Source organism: Myotis nattereri (assembly GCF_964212035.1).
Source record: "Myotis nattereri genome assembly, chromosome: 1".
In the NCBI taxonomy this organism is placed as follows: Eukaryota; Metazoa; Chordata; class Mammalia; order Chiroptera; family Vespertilionidae; genus Myotis; species Myotis nattereri.
Window position 1 is genome coordinate 72,515,556 of NC_138075.1, and position 26,883 is coordinate 72,542,438.

The 26,883-nt window shown below is 35.9% G+C and overlaps 1 protein-coding gene across 3 annotated transcripts in view; it reads left to right on the plus strand.

Annotated features, from left to right (window-relative positions):
* DPH6 (diphthamine biosynthesis 6) overlaps positions 1-25,957 on the plus strand; it is a gene marked incomplete at its 3' end in the record, with an annotated part of 188,884 nt that extends 162,927 nt beyond the window's left edge. Inside the window, exons 7-9 of one of the 3 annotated variants that reach the window (XM_081107976.1) lie at positions 7,390-7,484; positions 16,342-16,429; positions 25,317-25,957. In XM_081107976.1, coding sequence (XP_080964102.1) covers positions 7,390-7,484; positions 16,342-16,429; positions 25,317-25,469 — 336 coding nt within the window. Of the gene's footprint in view, positions 1-7,389; positions 7,485-16,341; positions 16,430-17,741; positions 17,796-25,316 lie in introns of those variants that run through there. The other 2 variants (XM_081107977.1, XM_081107978.1) reach the window with 2 other exon arrangements.
* Positions 25,958-26,883: the final 926 nt, after the last annotated feature.

Sequence of the window (26,883 nt, forward strand, 5' to 3'; positions counted from 1 at the left end):
GCTGTCTGAACTCCCTTTGCCTCATCACATATGTGCACTCATTCTCTCCTTCCATCTTCCCATATAGTTATATTGCAGTTCTAGTTGGGTCAACAGTCAGTGTTTACATTACCATAATTATGAAAGCCCATTTCCAGCTGAGTTAGGTAATAAACTAATAATAAACCTTTCCTATACAACTTTTTATTTTCCCCTTTGAACTAATTGTCTTGCTTTCTTCATTTATTTAGTACTCTATGTACCTGTCACTAATTCAATACTATATTCACTGCCAGTTTTCTAATTTCTTATCCAGATGTTCAAACATATTAAGTATTTTGTCAGTTTCCTCCTCTTGTAGAAGCCTTTCCAGGGCCTTCTGACTTGGTGTGATCTAGACCGGTTTCCTTCTCTACCTGTAACAAGGCTGTCATCCTAGCATCTCGCCATAGTTCTGGAGGTCCCTTTACCTTCCTTCTGTGTTGGAGCTCTTGTTTCCTGGATCCAATGTATTTCTTTGTTTATTCTTATTTTTGTAAACCACATTATCTAGAAAATTTTAAAGAATGGGTCCATAGGAGGTATATATTTTTGAAACACTATGCAATTGTATAAATGTCTATATCCTTTTCTAACATTTGATTGATTCTTTAACAGGTCATAGAATTCCATTTTTGAATGTTTTCTTCTGGATCTTGATAGTATTGTTTTACTTATGACAGATTGGTAGGCTGTTGAGAAGCTCAAAGTTATTGTCACTGCTGATTGTTCATATGTGACCTTAATTATTTCTCTCTCCATCTCCTCTATGTGAGTACGTAAGCTATTTCTTTGCTTCTAGAATTGCAAAGTCTTATGCACTGTGACTTGGGTGCTTACGTTTTTATCCATTGTGTTTGGATAGGTAGAATTTTCAGTTTGAAAATTTCAGTTCTGGGAAATTTTCTTGAATTGTTTCACTGGTATTTATTGCCCCTCTGTTTTTGCTTCATGTTATTACTATTAATTAGATGTCTCTTTAATTTTTCTCTCCTACTTTTATCTAATTTATTTTTGCCCTTTCTGGGAGAATTTCTTAATTTTACCTTCAAACTTTTCAATTAACTTTTCTTATATCTTTAATTTCTAAAAACTCAGTTTTTGTTCTCTGAATTTTTTTTTAATCTATAATACTCTATCCTTACTATAATGAAATCCCATTTTTTGTTCCTGGGAGGTTTTTTGTTTTCTTTTTTAATTTCCTTCTCCCCTGCATAGTCTGTTTTTTACATTAATTTGGTCTCTAGATTCCAATATAGAGATGCCTTTGCTAATCTTTGGTGTTCCGCTCATATTTAAGAGTAGGGCCTAACATTTTTATATTAAGCACAAAATGTGTTGATGGGGCTTTGTGACTTGATTTTCACTATAGGGAAGTAATGTTGGTTAGGGTCCCAAAAAAAGGTTCTCTAGCCTCTGGTCTTGAAGTGAAGGCATGTTGCTGCTTTTTTTTTTTTTTTTTTTTTTTTTAGTTGAGCAGGGAAATTGGGTAGAGTTCTCAGAATCTTGTGTGCATAAATTAACTAAATCCCTCTATTTTTTGTATAGTGTAGTGCCTCTGCCCTCAGCTGTGTCTAATTTTTCTCAGGCCAATTCCCCTATAGAGAAGAAATCTCCAGTGTTCTGCTTGGTGGAAGGGAGGCAGTTGCCAGTCAAGAGGGACGGAATCTAGGGATATCTGCTTGTTAAACAGACTGCCTACCAACCCTTCTTATTTTGGTGCCCTTTTCATTTCCCTTCATCTCTACAGGTATCCAGTGTCCACAGTTCCTCACCCTGTTGTTTTAGAGGAAGGAGTTATTTTGCTGTGTCAATTGGGTTGATCCTCTGCATTCTCCACTGTTGGCCTAGGACTCAGTGTACCTTGTTCTGCTAAACTGGTTGATTTTATCCTTTCTCTCTTCTGTTCTCCATCTGTATGAGTTATGCCTTTTTAAGACACATGTTCCAATAAGGTTTAGAAGGTAGTGAGAGTAGATGCATGGATTCAGTCAACCATCTTTACCAACAGCAGCTGCTCTTTATTCAAGAAATTTCTTTTTTTTTAACATATTTTATTGATTTTTTACAGAGAGGAAGGGAGAGGAATAGAGAGTTAGAAACATCGATGAGAGAGAAACATCGATCAGCTGCCTCCTGCACACCTCCCACTGGGGATGTGCCCGCAACCAAGGTACATGCCCTTGACCGGAATCGAACCTGGGACCTTTCAGTCTGCAGGCTGACACTCTATCCACTGAGCCAAACCATTTAGGGCTCAAGAAATTACTTAAGATTATCTAACTAAAAGTTGTCTGCTAGATGAAGAGTGAAACCAAATTACATTAAAAAAATTATGAATGTATAGATTTGGTTGCTTTTCCAAGATTGTTCCCACAGAATTGGGAAATCTGACTTCTAGCCTGAGTCATTGGTAAGCAAATGTGTATTGACTACTTAAGGAGTATATACCACTCTTTTGGGTGGTAGAAGAGCTAAACCAGGATAAGTGCAATGCAGATTTCAAGCGTAAAGCTTTGTTTCAAGCTCTATTCTATATGTCAATTTGTCTTCCTTATGATTTGACAAAAGCACAATTTGCAATCCCAGCTACCTATCACTTAAAGAGCAAAAGAGAATTTCACCAAAGTTGATTTGATGTTGTGGGTGAGAGATAAAGCATTTTAAGCCTTGTTCTCTACAGTGCTGACTTTATGAAAGGAACCCTCTTAACTGACCTTGAGAGTCAAGAGGAGGCAGAACATCTTTGACAGGAAATTTTGAATTTTTAACATAACTGAATTGGAAGGATATATGAAACTTTATAGTTGAGATGTCCAATAACTATTATAAATATAAATTACAAGGTGTATTAGAATGTACACTAAGAAAGTAAAAAAAGAATATATGTGCCATAGAATTTCAGAGGAAAAGCTCACATGTTGAGAGAATGCTGAGTAATTTTAGAGATAAATTAACAGCCATTCTGGACTTAAAAGATACGTTGATTTTTAACTGGCTTGATTGTTTGTAAGATATTTTGAGAACTGGCAGAGGAAGCTGAAAAGGAGGTTAAAGCTGAATGGTGAAAGATTTTGAATACTGAAGCAAGGATTTGATTGTTTAAACAGTGAAAAAAGTGGAAGGTTTTAGAGGAAGGGAGTACAATTCTTAAAGGTGTACTTTAAGGAATTTGACCTTTAGTAGTGTCCATTGATTGTTGCTCTGAAAGACGTGGAGGTCCTCCATAGTTAGTGGCTGTTCCAGTATATAACTTTGAACATGTTCCTCACATTTTCCTTAGTGTGTTTTGTGGATGAACCCTTAATTGCCAATGTCATGTGGTACTAACTGAATTGAATGATAAGTATTTGTAAATACTTCTTAGGTGTCCAGTTCTATAGTAATTGCTATAAGGAGTAAAAAATAAGCCAAATATTTTGAATTTTTTATGGAATGTAGAGTTTAACAAGTAGGGGGAAGGTGTAAGATGGCCATATGACCTGGAGTAGCCAAGGGTGATGTCATGGAAAGGTTAGCACCTAAACTGGTTTGAAGGATTGGGTGAAAATCACATGGATGGTGGCAACAAAGTGAATCAATATGATGAATGAAGATACCTTGGCAAGAAGACATGCAGGGACAATGAGGAATTTGGTTTAAATGAAACTTAAGAGCTGGTGTTGGTAGATTAATAAGAAACAAGGTGGGGATTTAGGGCCTAACCATAACTAACCTTTAGAGATGGACCAGCCTATTTGGCTTAAGAAATAACAAGTTATAGAAGGCTTATCAGCAATGATTCATATTATTAAAATATGTCTCAGGAAATTTAGTCTGGCAACAGTATTTATGGATTTGGGAGAAGAAGAAGTTGGAAATGAAAAAGAGTGTAAGATGCTGATTTAGGAAACAGGTGTGAGGGCTTAGAGTGTGAAATCCCTGACAGTAGGGATGGAGAACACAACTGAAAGATTTTGACAGAATAATGAAAAAGAAATTAGCACCAAATTTCCATAGCTGGGAAATGAAGTATCAAATATTAGTCCATGCATAATGACTGGGGAGATTAGAAACACATATTTTTGTAGAGAAGAACAGGATGAAAAAGAACATGATAAGCTTGGTTTTTAACATACTGAGTTTTAAATGGTAATATAAACCAAAGGAATATGTTTTGTAACTATAAGCTTGGACCATAATTGAGATGTTTAGGCTATAGATTTAAGGTTTGTTATTTATCATCATTTTGTAAGAGTTAGGACATAACTTTAGATTCTGCTTTTGTTTAGTTCTAAGCTACGTAACCTTTGCAAATCAATGTAGTTCTCCACTCTGGAAAAGGGAAAAATAAAATTAGTAGGTATTTGGTTATTTTTTATGCTCTGCACAATACATTAAACTTTTCTATGGGGTAGGTCCTGTGTCATCTCTATTTCACAGATCAGCAATCCGACGTGCAGATAGATTGTATGACTTGAGATTGCACAGCTAGAAAGTGACTGAGCTAGGATCTGAACCAACGAATGTTTCCAAGCTGCTGCTTTTAACCAGTTATGCAGTGCTGATTTCACTGTGCCTCACGACAGCATGTGCCTTACCTGTTTTTACAGTTGTGTATTTATGAAGTGCTTACTAAGCGCCATATTCTATGCTAAGTGCATTTTATGTATTATTTTTACTTAGTCATCTAACAAATCTATGAGATTGCTATAATTTTTTATTGAATTTATTGGGGTAACATTAGTTCACAAAATCATACAGGTTTCACTTGTACAACTCAACAAAACATCATCTGCACACTGCATCGTGCACCCATCATCTCAAGCAAAGTCTCTTTCTCTCCCCATTTCCCCCCCCCCCACTTTGCCCAGCTCCACCTAGCCCCCATCCATTTTCCCTCTGGCTATCACCACACTGTTGTCTGTATATTGTGTTTTATATGTATAATATATAAATAAATACGTGTGTGTGTGTGTGTTTTGCTTAATACCTTCACATTCTTTCATCCAGTTCCCCAACTGACCTTAGGATAATGATTCAGCATGGCTTGTGAAGCCCCATAAGATCGGTCCTCTTTCTAGCTTTTCAGCCTTATCTCATTATTACTCTTCTAGTTATGTTCCAGCTTTGCCAAACTTATTTCAGTTTCTAGTAATCATCATGTGCTCTGGGCCTTAATACACACTGTTCCTTCTGGAACTGTTTTTCCTTCTCTCCTGTCTTCTCTTTTTCCCTCTCTCCCACCCTCACTCCCGCTAGCATTTCCTAGTTCCTTATCCTTCAGCTTAAGTTTTACTTACTTTGAAAAGCCCTTTGAGTTCCTTCTAGTTAGGTCTCCTGCTATACACTCCACAGCACTCATGCATCAATCAAAGCTACCACTACCCTCTATTGTAATTGCTTGTTTAACATTCTTCCTATACCTACAGACAGTAAGCTGTTATATGTATAATTTCTGTCTGCTCCCGTTGTTATCCCCAGCACTTAAAACAATGACAAACCTACAGGTATTCAATAAGTGCGTCTGGAATAAGTGCTATGGATGAATATAGGCAGCATGCAATTATTGTGTATGTTAAGCATATTATTTGTAAAATGAAATTGTAGTGGATTTTATGAACCTCATAGTTTTCTCTAGATGGTCAAGGGTGGGGGGCAGGATGAGGGTGAAGTGCAATTTCATTTGCCTTTTTTCCCTCTAATTTTAAAATGACTATCAGATAAATGAGTCTGATTTAAAAGGAAAAAAAATAATGATGTAATTAGAAATTCTCACAGGATTATTACAATCTTTTAAAGTGATAAAAAATTAAATAAGGAAAGTATGATGCCCTTAATCTTTCAGTTAAATAATCAGTAGCACTCAAATTGAGTTATATAGATAGGAATATTTATATATATAAATAAGTGTGTCAGAAAAAAATAGGCCCACGTAAGTAATTCTTATTTATTAGGAATTTACTTTTTACATGCTCGGACCCCCAAACATTCTTATAAACCATGCAATGACCCAAGTTATTCCCATATGTTCAAAATGTTTTTTAAAAAGCTTATCTTAACAGTGGTTACATGGAAAACTAATGTTCCTGTTATCTGCTCCCATTATGAACCACCTGCCATAATTCTGCCTGCTGATTCTCTGCTTTATGACCCAACATGGTGAAATCTATCTACTTTGCTCCTGTGAGTTCTTCTACAGAAGTTTCCTTTACCTCTCTTTGCTTGAGTTTGGCTTTATAGTGTCATTTACATTACTACTGATCCTTGGAGGGAGCAGTAGAATTTTCATAGATCCATGTGTCATGTCTCTAAAGACACATACTCAGTAGTTGAAATGTGATGGATTCAGAATGATAGCACAACCACAAGAATAACCAAATAAATAAGTGCATAAGTATGCAGGTAAAACTAAAGATAGGCCTTGGTCCCAAAACTGGCAGTAACAGAGTACATCTGTGTTGTCACTCTTCCTTTGGATTAGGAGAGGCAAGAAGAAGGGAGAGCTCTGAAATTCAGAGCAAAGGAGATGGAATTTTAGTGATGAAGTCTCTACACAAGAGCAGGGAAATTCTGGCACAGCTATTGAGCATGCTCCAGCTGATTCCAGCCGTGGACAGCCAAACAGATGATCTTACTGTCAGTATCAGGATCATTTGAATAATATAGCTTATATTTAATACAAATCAGGGGTGTTGTTTTTCTTTGTTTGCTTGTTTATGTTTTTAACTTCTGGTTTAATTAGGTGACATTGTAAGCTATCCCAACCTTTCTTGGAGATGGGTCTTCCTATAGTTTGTGTGCAGCTTGAGAACTTCATAGCTCTCAGTACCCTTGGGATTTTACTGCTACCAATAACCTTAAGCATAATAACCATGTTTGTGACTTCTTTTGTTCACAAGGAAAGGCCTTAGATTGCTTTCTCTGTGTCTGTCACTGAAAAATGCTCTAAACACAACATATTTTTTTCCTTCCATATATAGGTCAAAGGGCAGGGGGAAAGCACCAGTTTGGCTGCATATATTCTCATTTACTACATAATGACTTAGTGCCTGTCTCTCTGAGCCTCCCTTTCAATCTAAAGCAAGTACATCCCTAAAATGTATAGGATTCTTTAAGTTTTCTCATTATACATAAAAATGTAGGTTGCTTTCACCTTTTGCAAGGGATTTGGAATTATTAAAAGTCCTATGCTTTATGACAACATTTCTCAAATGGCTTTAAATACATGTTTTAAGCAGAAATATAAAATAATTTTTCTGTAGCTTGCAGTCTGTTTTTGGAATTAAAGTTTATTATGTGGATATTTTTAGGACAGAATAATATGTTAATTGAGCATTGTTGCTATCTAATTTTAAGTTTACTGTTTCTTTTTCTTATTTTTATTTTCAGCTTTCTAAGAAATATGGAGTCCATGTTTGTGGAGAAGGTGGAGAGTATGAAACGTTCACTTTGGATTGCCCTCTATTTAAGAAGAAAATAATTGTGTAAGATATCATTTCAGCATTTTCTTCCCTTTCCTTATACTTAAGTGATGGGAGAACTTAACATTAAGCCCAAGGCAACTTTTGTTGGAAGAAATAGAACATGTCCTTTAAGTTCACAAACACTCAATTTGTTTAATACCAGTGAAGTCGTCTGAATACCTAAATCAATACTGACAAGACGAGGCCTTCATAGAAGGCTATAAACTTTTTAGACACCGCACTTTCGTTTACTTGCTGATTATGGCCTGCAGTAAAACTGGTACCTACACACTGACACTTTTATCCTTTCATGAAGTGTGAATTGCCTGTATTATTTATCTTTCATTACAGCTACATTTGATAAACTGCCACATCAGTAGCCTGTGGGTTCCATTAACTCCATCCTCTTTCTTCTTTTTTCTGACTTTAACAACACAGAATGGTAACACTGAACATCTCTCTTCAATTATTTTGGGTTATTTTTACAAACAAATTTTGTTTTTTAAGTGAATTTGGTTTATGGTGAGTAGTGTGATTTCTTTGCCATAAATTGTTAAAATTAGTGTAACGAAAAACAGGAACTTTCTCCAGTTTGTTACATTATTACCCATACTCTAATTTATGTCACTCTTCTCATGTGCTGAGAGAGCACTTTATCTGCTTCTCCTAAGCTCCTCTGCTTCTTGGAAAAGATTGTCAGAATTATGCTTGATTTCAGAAACCTCCTCTGATGAAAGATTAGAATTTTATATAGAATGGACAGCTTCAATATTTTCAGCAGTAAGAGGTAACTTCTTTGTACATAGTAATAATGAGGGAAGGAGTGATCTAAGAAAATTATGACTACTGTAGGTGAAGTTTCTAAAAAATGCACTTACCTCGTGAAACATGGCCAAGACACTTTTATTACTTTATGCAATAGTCACTCACTCTTGCCACTTTCATGTTCTCCTAACTTTTTTCCATTAATAATCATCAAGATAATAATTTCTTTGGTAAATATTTATCAAGTACCTATTATGTCCAAAGTTTTCTTCTGGGACCATTGATGTTCAAACAGTTCTTGCCTGAAAAGGCAGGAGGAGGACACATCTGTATATATATAAAAGCCTAAGCAACCATTAGACCATTTGACCTGTAGCTATGATGTGTACTGACCACCAGGGGGCAGACGCTCAATGCACAGGCATGGAAACATGGAACAGACCAATGAATTTCAGAGGGAAGCAGGAACAGGAGGGCAGGAAGAAATTAACCAAAGATCTTATATGCATACTAGAAGCCCGGTGCTCTGATTCATGCACTGGTGGGGTCCCTCGGCCTGGCCTGCAGGGATTGGGCCAAAACCAGCTCTCTGACATCCCCTGAGGGGTCCTAGATTGTGAGAGAGCACAGGCCAGGCTGAGGGACCCCACCAGTGCACGAGTCCATGCACTGTGCCTATAGTCTGTATATATTATGATACAAAATGGTAAAGGGTATACAAGTCATGAGAGTGAGTTCATAAATAAAAGATATTTCTCAGACTATGAGGGTCACAAAACAATTCATGAATGAACTGTGCATTAGATGTTATTTCTATGAAATAATACTCTGGTTATTCAAGAAAAGCATTTGCATGCTAGGGTGAAATTACAGTATAATTAGAAACTTGCAATATATTTACTTACTACTATGGGCCTAACCAAATTAGAAAAGAAAAAGAAGAAAACATGATAGGACAAAAAATGTCAAAGAATAGTGCTTTTCCTGTTTACTTGGCAAGTTGAGGTCCTATATAGCACCCAGAAGACTTTATGGTCAGCCTAGACTTATAAGCCATGTACTTCTATGTACTACATCAGCAGAATTTACATTTGTCTTGTGCTTCAGACCTGACAGATGCATCTTTTTTCACAGCCTCCTTTTGTAGACAAGGAAACCTGAGCCTGGCTGACACACTGGCATGAGGGGACTTCGTCATGCTATTAGAGAGAGATGACAGGGGAGGTGTCTTAGAAACCACGGTGCCAGAATGAGCCATTCAGTTCACCTGAATGATCAGTTACGTAGGCGACTTCAGTGGGTGGGGTTGCTCTGTGGGAGTTCTTCCTGTAAGGATGGGCAGGAAAACCAAGGATACCTGATAAGAACTAACATACAGCTGTGTGCCTGAACACAAGCACAAATGTCTTTTCATTCTTACTTACTTATCCGGAAATCAGTAATCTGATTCTAATGCTTAAGCATCTCCTTTGCTTTTATCTTCATAGGCTCTGCCTCACCTCAGTTTCATCACTTTTTTACTTGATTCCTTTTGCATTTAGGGTTATTATTGATAGGTAGGCAGAATTATTGCCATTTTAATTCTGCATAGCTAGGTTTCTCTCTCTGTTTCCTTTCATTACAGCAGTTCCTTTAGCATTTCTTATAATGCTGACTTGCTGGTAATGTACTCCTTTAGCCTTTTTTTTTTTTTTTTGTCTGGGAAGCTCTTTATTTGACCTTCTATTTTGAATGATAGATATAGTAATCTTGGTTTTAGATCCTTGCTTTCCATTTCTTTGAATACTTCATGCTATTCCCTTCTGGCCTGTAGAATTTCTGATGAATATCTGACAAAATAGACCTCCAAGTGAAGGCCATTGCAAGAGATAAGGAAGGCCTCTTCATAATACAAAGGGATCGATACAAGAGGATATAACTCTGGTAAACATATATGCACCCAGTGCAGGAGCACCCAGGTGTCAGCCTTATGAGACCTCCTTTGTAAGTGAGTTTTCTTTTCTCTTGCTGCCTTTACGATTCTCTTTGTCTTTAATTTTTGGCATTTTAATTATGATTTGTCTGGGTGTGGGCTTGTTTGGTTTATTTTTGCTTGGTGTTCTCTGTACCTCCTGAACTTGTGTGACTTTTTCCTTTACCAGATTAGGGAAGTTGTCTGCCATTATTTCTTCAAACACCTTCTCTATTCCTTTCTCCCTTTCTGCCACTTCTGGCACATCTGCTATTCTAATATTGTTACGTTTCACATTGTCCCACCGCTCCATTAAGCTGTCCTCCTGTTTTTTCTTTTTGGTCCTCTGATTTGAGTGATATTTTCAACTCTGTCTTCTAATTCACTGATTTAATCCTCAGTTTCCCCTAATCTGCAATGTATTTCTTCATTATGTTATTTGTGTTATGTTATTCTTTATCTCAGACTGTTCTTTTTTCATAGTTACTGTATCTTTTCTATGCTATTGAGCATCTTTACCATCATTACTCTGAACTCTGTTTCAGATAAATTTCTTGTCTCTGCTTCATTTAGCTCTTCTTCTGGAGAATTCTCTAGTTCTTTCATTTGGGGGTTGTTTCTTTGTCTCCTCATTTTGCCTATCTCTTTGGGTTTGTGACTATTTATTAGGTAGATCCTCACACTCAATCTCTAGTGCAGGACAGTGTTAAAGACTGTTTCTGACTAACATCATGCAAAGACTCAAAGCCTCCAGAGACCACCTCTGCCTACAGACTGATAGAATTGTTCCCAGGAAATCGTCCTCAGGTGTGGGGAGAGTTTTTTATCAACAGGGTGGGGCAGTTCTTCTGCCTGGAGGCTAATTGTTATTTTTAATCTCTTAGGTGACCTCAAGGCAAGGTGTTTTTCAATAGGTGTGTCAACTCCCTTCCCCCAAGGTAAAGCAAATGTCTATGTGGGAAAGATGTCCTGTACTGTGTGAGGGAATGATTCAGCCCAGGAAACTTGGGGTGTCTGCCTTCTGAGCTCTATCCCTTAGTCCCCAGTTCTGGGTTCTGCTCTCACAGCTCCAGTCCACTTCACCCTCCCTCTGGCAGAGCACAAGGTTAGTGGCTCCACAGGGAATTTTGTGCATTGGCCTTTTAAGAGGGTGCCTGAACTTTCAGCTGCCACTCCCTGGCAGATAGCACCCCACTGCTTTTCACAGCCAGATGTTATGTGAATACCCTTCTCAGTTTTGGTGCTTTCTGCTGGGGAGCCCAGCTCGGGGATTAGATCCCAGAGTTCTCAGTGACACCCCCCACAGCTGAGATATCTCTCCAGGATCTCAGTTGCTGTCTGTGGGTGCCTGGCCAGCCCATTCATGCCTCCGCCCCTCCTACCAGTCTCTACGTGGCCTCCACTTTCAGTCCTCAGGTTCTCTCCTGCAAGTTTTCATTGGTTATTTAGGAAGTTTTTCTGTATTTTAGTTGCAATTCCAGTTTGTTCCTGGGAGCATGTCTGTACAGCATCCACTTACTCTGCCGCCATTTTTAATCTCTTACTTGATTCCTTTTCCCTAGATTGCCTTCCCATTTCTCCTCTTTGCTTAATCCTTCCATTTTTTGAGACTTTGGCTGCCATTGCTTCAGTACTTGTTCTCATACCTGAACTCTCACAACACACTAGCAAAATATCATTGAATTAATTTTCATTTACTGTTGTTTATTTTTATACTAGAGGCCCGGTGCACGAAATTCATGCTGGGGCGGGGGGGGGGGGGGGTGTGTGTCCCTAAGCCCAGCCGGCACCCTCTCCAATCTGAGACCCCTCGAGGGATGTCTGACTGCCCACAGGTATTGGGCCTAAACCAACATGCGGACATCCCTCCCACAATCCAGGACTGCTGGCTCCCAACCACTCACCTGCCTGCCTTCCTGATTGCCCCTAACCACTCCCCTGCCAGCCTGATCGACACCTAACTGCTCCCCTGCTGGCCCAATTGCCCCTAACTGCCCTCCCCTGAAGGCCTGATAGCCCACAACTGCCCTCCCATGCTGGCCATCTTGTGTCCACATGCGGTGGCCATCTTGTGTGTTGGAGTGATGGTCAATTTGCATACTACCTCTTTATTAGATAGGCTATACTATTTTCCTTACTTTTATGTATTCCAATTTTAGGTTATAACTAGAGTTTTAGGTTGGGACATATCCTAGTTTCAAAAGGAAAAAAAATTCATCTATATATAAAACCTTTGATCCTCTATAAAATAGAAAATGTCCTAACATAGCTACTGGTAAATGTGATGCTGTAAGTGAATATGCATTGCATACTCTAAAACCACATATAAATGAAATCTATTTTATTTAGAGATAATTTTCTATATGACATAATTAAAAGATTTAAGTTTAGTCCTGTAACTATTTGTTAACAGTTGACCATTAATAATATTGAATTCACTTTTGGGACAAAGTTAACAAATTTTCTTATTATATTTGATGTAATGTAATTAGCATACAACTAATTGATTATTAAGAATCCCATTTCAAATGTCTGATTCAATTTTTTTATAAAAAGGGGAAAATCGCCTATAAGAAGAAAACTTAAACTTTTACATGAAAAAATAACTTGATTATAATTAGGGATTTTTTTTTTTAGACACAGATTGACTCTTTTGTATAATGAGAAATCTAGGGAAATCAGGTTGTTCTAGCTATTTATTATCAGATGCATTTTGCCCCAAATTACAGTTAATGTTTTTAAAATCTTATAGGAAAGACTGGTATAACAATCTTAAAAATTGGAACTAGAACATTTTATAATTCACTTTTTATTCAATTAATATGTGATTACTCACCGATAGATACAAATTTTTAGATCCAAAAATAATTTTATTTTTCTGAGGAGCCTTTATGTAAAGAATTACAGCCTCACCTTTAAGAGGAGTGGAAAATTGTAGGAACTCAAATAAATAACCTCCTCCCTTATTACTTCTTACTTCAAATATGTATGTGTAGCAATATCAGAAAAACTAAAATCCTAATGTTAATAAAAATGATCATTTTCTTCCCTTTGTAATGAAAACATGGTTTTAATGTCAGTATTTTGTACAACCACATATTTCCATTTGAGTTATCAATATTACTATACTACTGCTACAGAGATGCTACATATGGGGTAGATGGATGGATGGATGGATGGATGGATGGATGGATGGAATAATGGGAAGAAAGGAAGGGAGGAAGGAAGGAAAGAAGGGCTAAATTCTCCCCACCTACTCTTCTTCTCTACCCATTCAAGACACAGCTCAGCACAGAGCATAATAATGTGGCATTTAGCAGCGATGATGCATCAAGTGTTTTCCTTACTGCCTTCTCACATCTATTCGTTATCACCTGGAATTTATTTAAACTTATGAACTATTTTTCTTGTATTTAAGTTTTTAGACCTGTGAAGCTTTATTTTTATTATGCTAGAGATACTATATGGTGTTATTATATATATATTACACTTATACATGTGGTATGCGTGTAGCAAAAGTATGTATTTTTGTGAAGATAAGTACTTGAAAACCCAGTGTAGGTCTGTGATAGTTTCAATAGATAGTATGTAAGTGTGAAGACACTTAAAAAAGTTTGACTGTACATTTATTTGTTTATTTAACAAAAGTCTAATGAGTACCAGTATACTGAGCCAGTGGAAGAGATGGGGTGGAGGGCAGGCAGACAAAGATGAACAACAGGAAGACGAATGCACAAAGTCATGATTGTAATGTAGTGGATGTACTGTGAAAGGACTGTCAATGGATTAGCAAGGCTTGGGCAGGAGAAAACAGCACTGTCTGAGGATGCCAGGGCAGGCCTCAGAGAAACACTGGAGTGCCTGTGAGGGTGTGTATCACAGGGAATATCAGTGTGCGGTTGTCTTTTTAGAGGAGAGGTAGGAATCAGACCATGGCTGAGTCTCAAGGGATAATATCAGGTTTTGTTTGTTTGTTTGTTTGTTTGTTTGTTTTGAAGTGAGGGGGTATAGCCTGACCTCACACCTTGGGAGCATGGCATCAGAGTACAGAGGCTGAGACCTCATTCTGCTGACCCACATCAGTAAAAGGGAACATGGCCAGCTCGTGACTACAGGGAAGTTTCAGCTATAGAAGGGGTATTGAGCACACTTGTTAATTCTGTTAGTAGGAAGAGGGGAGGTTGGAGGCCAACTGGAAAACATTTTTGTTGTGGCATAAGTGGTATTAATTTTCTGGGTTACTCTGAGCGTATTCCAGCAGATTCTGTGCTATTTTTCAGAGATCTGTTAAGAAGACCAGAGATCCTTGAAAGCTGAGTTTCAGATGTTAATTTATGAAAGAGAAAAGAGCAATAGTGGCATTATTCTGTTTGGAACTAAAGACTGTTCATTTGAGATCTAGTTCCTTCCAAGTTGACTCTGGCTTTGTGTGAGTGAAATGATGTTGGTCAATTGGAAATTACGAATTTTATGGAATACAGAAAAATCATATTCCTCTTTGTTAAATGATTACAATGTTATATATTTTCTATGGATAATCTTGATTCAGAATGGAGTAGTTACATCAATTGAGCTATTTGCTGTCAACCTTCTATTTCCAGTGGGGATAACTTGCATGAGAAGGAAAGGGCTGAAACCCTTTCTCCTGACAACATTGGTTGGGTTAATTATAGTTTTGGTGCATTCCATTAGCAAGGATATCAAAACCAAGCCGATTAGGTTAGGCATAATTAAGGCTCAGGGTCAGTTTCCAAGGCTGCTATCAGGAACAAAGGGATTGACATTTAGAGTAAGAGTGAGATTGTACACAGGAATTGGAATTGAAATTTGATTGATGAGCAAGTGAAGGGCCAGCACAAGCCACTTTGGAGTAAATGGAAAAACAGCACAAGTAGGGCTAACAAACCAAGAGGTTGGGGCCGGAAGAACAGGTGGTAGAAAGCAAGAGGGCCTTCTCTTTATTTTCTCTTTCTCCTAATGCACATCATACCTGGAGGCAACTTCTGATTGATGGAGACTGTGAAGGCCTGGGAGTATTCTGACTCTTAAATGATTCTATTTCTATTAGAAGATTCTTTTTAATATCATAGAAGCCCTTTTCATTTTTATTTTCTTAAACACTAACAAGATGCATATTTGATACTAAAGGTTCATGAATGGTAGTTGACTTTTGTATTTCCATAAAACATTTTTTTCTCTATATCTGATATTTCAAGGGGAAAGTAAACAGATTTTGCCCACAAAAACTTAGTATTTTGGAGCCAAGTATTTTGAGGTTTCTTCTATTGCCACTAAATAACTTTGCATTTCACAAGTTGATTCAAAAATATCTTACATTAGTTGCAGAGTCAAATAAAGTAACAATTTTGCTGTACTGCAATTGGTAAAATGCTAACAATGTGTTAATATAAACAGTGGAACTAGTGCCCGAGTCATTTAAGAAATATGAGGAATTTCTATTTTTAAATTTTAGCTAAAATGCAAAACACTATTGCTTTATTAATAAATAACAATAAAAATAATTAGTTATTAGAACTTCATGCATAGTCTTAGTTATTCACATGTGCTTCACAGGGTATCTTTGATGAAAGTTGAGTTAATTTACATGTATCCATATGGTGCCAGCAAGCAGTTCATACCATTTTACCTGAATGTGGTAATTACTATGTCAGGCAATCAATTTTAATAGCAATGATATTGCAGTGTGAAGAGTTCATCTAGAGCTTAAAATCATCACCAGTGCTGCTTTTGTGAAGGATAATTGAGATTTTGTGTGAAACACTGAATGTATTACCTCATGATAATGAAAAGAATAATGAATATAAAGCACTATTATTTGATGGTTAGCCCATACCAAGCAAATTTTTGAAAATAAAGTTGAATAAGAGTTTTAAGTCTCAAAATCGTTCAAAAAGCATTGAATGAACCTGAAAATTGAACTGTGTCCTCATAAAGATAAAAAGCTTTTTTATTTTTCTTGAAAGTTTATTCTTGACCCTTTTCTCAGTTAAATACTGGATTAAAAATAGATGTTAATTACTAAATATTGTATACTAGTGGAAATAAATGCAAAATGAGGATATTTTTGATCTCTTCTGGTCACTAGCAGAAGTGACACAATTTATGTAGTAAATAAATGCATTATAAAATTTTGTATTTCAGAGATTCATCAGAAGTAGTCATACATTCAGCTGATGCATTTGCACCTGTGGCTTACCTACGCTTTTTAGAATTGCACTTGGAGGACAAGGCAAGTAAACTTGAGATTCCCAGTGATTTCAAGAGACAATTATGATATGTGCATTGGCTCAATATATATATAATATTATAACAACAGATGAAAAGATAAAAAATGATTTTATCATTAGTGACTTTTTTAGACCTTCTGTTGATAACTAAGAATTTTGCAAATGTTTATAGTTTTAAGAGCTCTATATTAGGCATAATTAAGGCCTAACTGTAAGATATTACATTTCTGAAGAGTTTGAAAAGAGAATCACATATATATTAATCAAGGAGAAGACAAGACAGGGTATCACCAAATATTAAATTTTCCAGTAAAATAAGAATTAGATAGTTGTGCATAATGCTTAGGGGAAAGGCTTGAGGATGAATTGGATTTTTATCATGCAAAGTTTAATAAAGAAGAAAAGGAGAAATAAAAGCTTTTCAAAAACATCCAAGGGAACAGAAGTACAAGTAAAAGATGGAAAGTGAATTGTCTCCCACACATGCCCCGACCTGGATCAAACCCACAACCTGGATATGTACCTTGACCTGGAATTGAACCCGTCACCTTTTGGTACACGGGATGACACTCCAAACAACTGAGTCACTCCAGCCAGGGCAGGAGTTTTATTTTAAATACATTGTTTGTCAAGATACAGAAGAATGTCAATTTAAAGATGTGGAAAAGGTAAAGACCTGGATTAGACCCTTTGTAAAAGTTCTGCTTCTTGAAATGTAAGGGATTAGAAAAGGCCTTCTGCATCTTCAGCATTCTATCATCAAGCCTTGAGACATGCCCACAATTACCTATACAATAAGGAATGTGAAGAATCAGGAGGGGTAATGGAAATTGACAAAAGAAAGAGAAAATGGTAACCCCAGAAATCTCAGCCTGAGAGAGTTTCCAAAAGTAGAGAATAGTTGTTGGTGCCATTTTTCTAGAAAAGTTAGGATAAACAGGTTTGGAAATAGGTCATTGAATTGGGCCAGAAGATGACTATTGGTGACCTTTTACTAAAAAGCCAGTAACCCTCAAGAGAATGAAACTATACTAACAAAACATCCTTCAGACCCGCTGAAAGGAGCACCTCACTTTAGGTGCTACATTGGCTGCCATGTGCTCACACAGAAAATCAAAACCACTGAATTCTTGCTTAGACATGTTGGCCATTATATGTTCTGCTCTACCTAAGTAGCTAGTTATTCACTTTGTGTTGGTATTTCATTGGCTTTCACAGTCCCATTTTCCCTTACATAAAAGAATGTTACTTGTTTAACGTGGGATCTTTACTGACACTGAATAAATATGGTGCATTTCCCTTTTTATCTTTTAGGTGTCCCCAGTGCCTGACAACTACAGAACATCTAATTATATACACAATTCTTAAAAAGCATTTTTGAATACTGTTTACTAAGCTGCCATTTCCATATGAAAAAAATTACATAGCATTTTCTCAATTATGATGTCCTGCTTTTTCTCATTACATTTTTATCATCAGAAAAAGTTAATGGAACCATTAATTAATTGGGGAAATGTGGATGCCATGTTCATTATATTGTCAAGTTACTCAGGATTCACCCTGACTTTTTGTTAACACATCCTATTCATGTCCTCTATACTCTGCAGGATATGTGCCTTTTTCTTTTTTCTTTTTTTTAACCTTTGCTTCATATACCACCCTCACTTCTGTGACATTTTTTACTTTGATCACAATGGTTTGTTTCCTCTTTGTCTCTTTCCTGCTCTTATGTCTGCCAGTAATATCATGGTGCAGAAGCATTTGAAAAAGGATGAAAAAGCAGTCACTTAGCCAATCAGATTTAATCTATTGGATGTCACCAAAGTGCTGTACCATTTTTGCTCTCAGTATATTCATTGTTTCAACATTATTGGGCAATTAGGAAGACTATCATTAACTCTTATTGGTTATTTTATAACTTATTTTTTAAAAGCAACTTTTCAGTATGACCTGTGCTGATTTTAGGCAAATTTTTAAAAATAGACTTTATTTTTTAGAGCAGTTTCAGATACACAGCAAAATTGAGCAGAATGTATAGTTCCCATATACACCTGCCCACACACAACATAGTCTCCCCATAATCAACATCCCCCACAAGAGTGGTACATTTGTTACAGTTGATGAACCTATGTTGACACATCATAATTACCCAAAGTCCAGTGCCATATTTATTTTCCTTTCTGCATAAAAATCCATAACAGTGTTATGTTGTTTTCTAAATAAAGAAGATGCTTAGCCATGAATGGACAACCATCTGATATGTTGCCCTAACATCTTTTTTTCAGTCTTGCTCCCAAGACTCCTCTTACATGTATTATTTTCTCCAGTAATATAGAAACACTGGATATTCTCGTACAATGCCTTCTGCTTCTCTTCTGCCTTACCTTAGCGTATTCTTTCTTCTTTGTCTTCCTTTCTTCTTCCATTTTTTAACTGTTTACATCCTGCCCAGGATGCACGATTGAATTCAAATATTCTTACACATTTAGCCACACCCCTGGCCTGCCCTAACACTTTGTTTCTTCTGTGCTTGTGACAGATAGCTTAATCAGCTTTATGTTATAGTTGTTTAAGGAATTATTGTGTCTACTAGGTTTATAAACTTATTGAGGATTATTCTTTTTTCATCTTCATGCTCTCTGTAATAGCTATTCATTCTGCAATAAGAATTTTTGAATTTAACTGATTATTATTTTCATACTTCATTTTTTCTTTCTACAGAATTTTATAGACATGCGCTTTCATTTTATGTTGCATACCATTTAATGAAAGTCATTTTTTTCTTTATTTTTCTTTTATCTTAGTTGTTGGAGAAAAATGTCCTGAACACACTGAAATGTAAAATACAACCTTTAGAGGGTTTTTTAGTGTAAATTTGTTATAACTAAGATTTTCACTTTGTATATAATAACCCTTAAATTTTTAACCTATTTAAATTTTTCCTTATTAAAATCTTAAATTATTTATCTGAGTGTGTCAAGAATATCAACTAAACATGGTATTCCAAACAAAATAACTGTAAAATGGTATGCTTCAGGTTAAAAATGGGGAGATATATTAAAATTTCTTTTGAGGCCCTAACTTTATTGCTCATGGCAAACTTGATGTTAAAATATACCATACATCACTACAATGACAGGCTTGAGAAAATGAAAAATACAAAGCTTTACATAAATCAGCCAAAAGATCATATTAAAATGCATAACCGTTACAGAAGAATCAAGACTTATTTTTAACTATTCAGAAGCTATTTCTTCTTTATATAGTAGTTGTTTTAGATTTTTTAAGCAGCTTTATGATAAACAATATTTCAAATTAATTATTGGCATAGCCATTGCATTTATAAAGAGACAAGGTTCACAGAAATTTAGCCCCAATTTTACTAATGTATCCTACTATCACTTAGCACTTAATTTTATTTTTAACTGAAATAATAATATGGGACAATTACATATGTTATATACTTATAAAAGCTCACATTTTTAGAAGTTATAACTTAAAAACAGTATTTCTCATAGCCCATTCTTGGTTCTTTCATTTTATTTTGCTTTATTTCATAAATATCAAATATACTGAAAAAAATTACAACATTAAACCATCTCTGTGCTTTTATTTTTCTTGTCAACAAATACCTGTGAGCACCTACTCTCTTTAAAAGAACTGTTAGGCCTACATGTAATGCACTACAAATATGGGCAAATTACAGTGTAACTATAATTAAAGTTATTGTAGGTAATCATTATTATGAGTACAGTGACACATATCACTGGTTTGGCTAATCTGGACTGAAGTTATGGCCTTAATATTGATTCCAGGTGAAAAGTGATGTGTACGATATGATCCTGTTTTTCTAAAAAATACTGGTGGAAGCAGGGAGTTTATATATTTAGTTATATTTGAAAGATCATAGTAAAAGATGGGCATATAATAATCAGACTGATAACATTGGTTTCTTTGGGGGAAGCAGACATAAAGGGGAAAATACAGAAAAGCTTAATTCCTTATAATTTTTTACTTCATACAATGGGTATATAGTTTTGAATTTTAAAATATTTGATTAAGAAAACTAGGTGAGAGAGTGGTATAGTGAGTTCCATGATAAATATGTAAATGTTATTCTACAACATTTTGACAGTTTAGGTAGAAGGAGACATATTAGGGTCCTTTAGAAGTAAGTGAAAAAATAGGTATGTGATGACTAAAAGTATTTGAATGGCACGTCTCGAATATGCTGTACACAGGAATTTGCTCTGACCGCTCTTAGCAACATGTTTAAATTTGAAGATCCCCTCCATGGAGATATGCTGCCACTGTCTTCATGCCGCCTCAGAAATACAGGCGTGGGCGAAAGTAGGTTTACAGGTGTTTGTACACGAAACAGAGTTTATTCTTGTATTGTTATTTATTAATTATTGTATTGTTTTCCATATGAATAACTATAAACCTACTTTTGCCCACCTCAGTATGTTCTTACAGAAGAAACAAAGGAAGAAGATACAGGATGACTTACTTACCAACACTTGGTTTAGCACAATTTCCTGCCCCACCCACCTGCTCCCCATGTTTGCCCTCAGGCCAAAGAGAGAACACTGGTTTGGTAAAAGGGAGCAAGCATGTAGCGGGCTTTACAACCTAATTCCATAAACCTCAATGCTATGACTAGGGGGTCAGATGGATTATGCCCTTCAGTAAGTAGCACTGAATTACTGCTGCTACAAATGTTCAGTGGAGCAGATTAATAAACCAGGCATCAGATTCACCTACATTTAAAGAGCTTCTTGACTAACTCCTGTCCCAAATGCATGGGTTCAGTAGTAGCAACAATGTACCACTGTGTCAGCGAGTCGGGAATCAAACCGGATAGTGGAAGAGAATATGTGACAGACTTACTAGTTTGGGAGAAGATAATAAAATGGCCCAGTTAACTGATTTCCTTATCTACTTTCAAACTCTAATTGGCTACCTTTGTTTCTTTAATTTTTTTTTTTTTTTTGGGGGGGGGGTTGTTATGCTCTCCTATGCAGCCTATTGTTGTTGTTATTGTTGTTTTAAAAAAGACTGTAGTTTCTGATTGGTGTTTTTTAAACTTCCTCTTTGGTGATTTTTTTAATAAAAGAGAAGTGTTATACTACTTATTCGTTTAACATATTTGTTGAGTGTTTACATCTTCATGCCTGACACTGTTCACACAATGGGGATTCAATAGTGAATTCAACATCCAAAAAATCATTTCCTTCGTGGGGCTTTTATTTTATGGAATGAGACAGAGAAATTAATCAAATATATAAAATAAAGGAGAAGGTGGGAAAGTTGCCTCCCTGGCCATAGAAATGGGTTTGGACTTTATGGAATAAGGATGCACTGAGAATCCTGGGTTTCAGTGGTGATAGATATAAACCCAGATTAAGAGTAATAAGAGTAGTCCTTTTGTTCTTATGGCAGATAGTGGTGGTGAACTTTGTTGTTTGGAATAAGGTGTGGAAGGGGTAAGGCTCCTGCCGGAAACCTGTAGATTATTATTCAGTAAATTGGAAGAGAGGCCAAAAGAAAATACTCAGAATGAAAAATAAGGAAAAAACAAAGATAGAAAATATACATTAGAAGTGAAGGAAAAAGAAACAGTGGAAAGGCTTAAAGTACATGTAATTAGAGTATCAAAAAGAGAGGAGAGGGATAATGGGATATTTAGTGCAATATTTGAAAAGATATTGGCTGAGAACTTACAAAATTGATGAAACACACCAAGATACCAGATTCAAGAAGTCTTATAAACCACACACAAAGTAAAAAGATAACCTTATTTAGGCATATGCTGATAAAACTGCTGGAAACAAAAGGCAAAGATAACCCAAAACAGCCAAAGTGTGTTAGAAAGAGGCTATTTTCAAAGAAGGAACTATTAGAATGAAACATGATTTTTCAAGAGAAAAAAAAAAAAAAGCCAGAACAACAGAATCACATCTTTGGTAGTGCTTTATGAAAATAACTGTCATCCTAGAATTCTGTACCTAGCAAAAATATCCTTCAAAAATAAAAATGAGGAAACTTTTAGGATGATAATAATGTATTTGTCAAATCTCATTGATGTATTTCTGGTTTGTTCATTTCACTGTAATATTTGTTCTCAAGAAATAAGTAATTATTTAACTCCAGTTAATAGTGTTCATATTAAGACTTAATATCCTTTTAGTATCTTTTATGTTAGTCTGCTAGTACTATTCTTTTTTCTTTTTTTAGTATTTGTTTGAAAATTTCTTAAAATCATTTTTGTTTTACACCAACATTTTATTTATGTAACTTTTAAGCATGCAAAAGGTAAAGGAAGGAGAAATAAAGACCTTCCCAAATATAAGCAAACAGATCTCAACAATACATTAAAAGAATTATACACCAGGACCAACTGAGATTTATTCATGGAATGCAATGGTGGTTCAGCATATGAAAATTAACATAACATACTACATAACAGAATAAAGGACAAAAACCACATGATTTTTCTCAATTGATGTAGAAAAGGTATTTGACAAAATTCAACATGCTTGTATGGTGAAAACACTCATCAAACTAAGAATAGAAGGAAATGAACTTAACATATTAAAAACCATAGATGGAAGCCCATAGCTATTATTATACTCAATGGTGAAAAACTGACAGTTTTCCCCCTAAGATTAGGAACAATTGAAAGATGCTCTATTTCACTGCTTCTATTAACACAGTACTAGAAGTCTTAGTCAAAGCAATTAGACAAGAAGAAGAAACAAAAGGCATTCAAATCAGTAAGGAAGAAGTATGTAATTTTTTTATTGGACATGACATGATCTTATATGCAGAAAACTTTAAGGATTACACACACAACATTAGAACTAATGAAAAAATTTAACAGAGTTTCAAGATATAAAATGAATGCACAAAATTGAGTTGCATTTATATACACTTAAAAACCTGTCTGTAAAGGAAATTAAGAAAACAGTCCCATTTACAATAGCCTTAAAAAAATCAAATATTTAGGAATAAACTTAACCAAGGAAATAAAAGACTTATACACTGAGAACTACAAAACATTGCTGAAAAAAATTAAAGACATGAATGAAAAGACAGCCATGTTCATAGTTTAGAAGATTTAATGCTAAGTGACAATGAGATATCACCTCACACCTGTCATTATGGCTGTCATCAACAAATGACAAGTGTTAGCGATGTTGTGAAGAAATGGGAACCCTAGCACACTGCTGGTGGGAATGCAGACTTGTGCAGCTCTGTGGGAAACAGTATGGAGTTTCCTCAAGAATTTAAAAATGGAACTCCCATTTGACCTAATCATCCCACTTCTCGGACTATATCCTAAGAAACCTGAAACACTCATCAAATTGAATATATGCACCCCTGTGTTCATAGCAGTACAATTGGCAATAACTAAATTGGAAACAGCCTAAATGCCCATCAGCAGATAAGTGGATAAAACAAATGTTGGTACATTTACACAATGGAATACTATACAGCCATAAAAATAAAGAACTCTTACCATTTGCAACAGCATGGATGGACCTGGAGAGTATTATTCTGAGCAAAATAAGCCAGTCAGAGAAAGGTAAGTATCACATGATCTCACTCATATGTGGAATTTAATGAACCAAATAAACTGATTATCAAAAATAGACCCAGTGTCATAGAAGCATGAACAGACTGTTGAACCTCAGAGGAAAGGCAGAGGAGCGTGGATGGGAAGAGATCAACCAATGAACTTGTATGCATATATGCATAACCCGTGGACACAGACAATGGGGTAGTGAGGGCCTGGGGGAGGGAAAGGATGGGAGCAGGTTGGAAGAGGTTAATAGGGGAAAAAGGAGGGCCTATGTACTACTTTCAACAATAAAAAATTTTTTTAAAACAATAAACAAAATAGTAAAAATTTCAAAAAAAAAATTCAATAATTCATTGGGAATAACTGATGAAAATTGTTCTTTACGATAACCTTACAGTTTTCATCTTTTTAAAAAATTGTTTCTTTTAGAGCTGAAATTACAGCATCTCAAATAAGTATCCTTCTCCATTCCACTTTTAAGTTCAAAATTAGAGAATTTTGAAAAATTAAAAAAGGGCATCTATGGCCTATTTGATGTTCATTAGATCCCTACAGTAGTTTAGATCCACTGAACTAATACACAACAACAAATATAACCGAGATTGAACACACATTTGCTTTCTTACAGATATGCCCAGTGCTTTAAGTTTACTAATTCACTAGAGGCCCGATGCATGAAATTCATGCAAGAGTAGGCCTTCCTTCCCCTGGTTCTCAGCACTGGCTTCCCTCTGGCACCCGCGACCTGGGCTTTCCTCCAGCCCCAACTTCATCCGGAAGTACGTTCGGAATGACGTCCAGTCTAATTAGCATATTAACCTTTTATTATTATAGATATACTTTATCCTACATTAGATAATTTTATTAGTTTTATTATTATACTAATAGTATTATATTTTTAATGGAGCTAACATATGACTTTCTATGCTACTGCATAAATGGTATATTTTCCTATTGGAATTTTTAATTTAAAAAAATTTTTTTTAACTCATGCTTTTTCACTTTGTCTCATCTGCATTTAATAGCTATATGATATTTTTTTCCTTTTCTTTGATCCACCTAACTCTTTGTTATTACAGTGTAACTCTTTTGGTCATTGATCACATTGTGCCACCAGTATCATCTTGTTTGCCTTTGTTAGATATTGAGTTTTCCTACTGATGGATAAACTTCTTGCATTTCCTTCTTGCATTACATCTTGAGCAAATGTAAATTGCCCTTATTATCCAATTTCAGCTGTTTTGTGTTTTTTTTAGCTTCCTGATTCATCATTTTTAATCCTGCTCACTAATCTTTCTTCTTAGCATTTGGCATCCTCAGACAAGCTGTTTATGGGTAGCTGCTCATGTGAGATGAACTGTAATGAAGATAAAATCCTTGCTGGAACAGAGGAGCAACACCAAAATGAAACTTCACCCCCCATCTGGAAATCATCGACGCCCCTTCCACAAAACTGAATTTTTATTTTACTCAGTTATGTACTCTTTTTCTCCTTCATTGCTTTGCTGCATTATTGCATATGAGTACACACATATTTACAAACTTGCTATTATGACTTTTTAACCTCCTAATTTTTGCAGAATGTTAACAACATTAATAATGATCACTGATGCTACCGAGCAGTTGTGAGGTTGATACTTCTCTGAGGGCTTCATGTCTACTATACAATTTGAGCTAAAGTATCAGTTACTGAATATGTTAGTAAGTACTGTCATTTTCGCCATTTTGCACCTCTGAGAAGTTGTAGCGTGGGAATTCAAGCATAGGCATCTGACCCCAAGGCCTGAGCAATTGTACCCACAATGATATATGGTCTTTTTAAAAATACAATTAAGACAATGTGTTTGTTCGTGATGACAAAATAACCAGTTGAAAAATGTGAAATTAATCCAAACCAGATTGTTGTTCTTTATTCAGAAAAAATAATAAAATGGATCAAATTATATTATTTTTTATTTAAGTAATGTGTAATGTAGTGCAGAAACAGTGTGAGAATTAGTTGTCATGAATGCCTATTTAGATGATAGTTTAACTTTCTCTTATCATTGACTGCTTCTCTTTTTTCTTTATACTTTAAATTTATTTGTTTTCCTAATCCAAACATTAATTTCTTCTGAAAGTACACACATACTCACATATCAAAAAAAAAAAAATGTTAATTGGAAAGGAAAATTGGATTGGTTATGTGAACACATTTTTATAAATTAGATTTTTTTTCAGTTATTTTTTAAACTTAGGAATAATAATGTGTTTTAAAATGTAAAAACTTTAGATTTATGAAGAGACTTACTAATTTCCATGCTGTGAACTGATTCAAAGTAATGTCGTGGTAGCGTTTTTAATGGCCTGGCATCTGAGGCACGAGGTTTCCTGAGTTCATCCCACGCTGTCGTCCCACCTCTGATCCCAGCTGCAACCAGTGCCTGCCGAACTGTTCTGGGCACACTGACAAAGTTCTAACAAACTCAGCTGTGCATTGCTCCATTCTTCTGTCTCGGGGCTTTCGCTGAAGCCAAGGAAGCTTGCTCAGCCTTGTGCCAGGGAAGCCTGCAAGGGTGAGGGCGTTACTGCCACCTGCAGCAACCCTCAACTAATGGGAGACGGGATACTGTGAATCAGTGCACCATCCTGACATCCTTCAGATGAGCAATTCTGAGGCACAGTCTCCAGAGCTCCTCAGAAAATCCCCAGTAGAATTGACCCTTGGTTGCCCAGACCATTAACCAACTCAGTAGTGTAACTGGCTTTTGCTTCCTGTCTCACTCCCCTGGCTCCTCACTCTGCTTCCTGGGATTCTCCTACCAGATAAATTACCTACATCCCAGTTCTTATTCTAGACCCTTTTTTGGGGTGAACCTAAACTAAGACAGG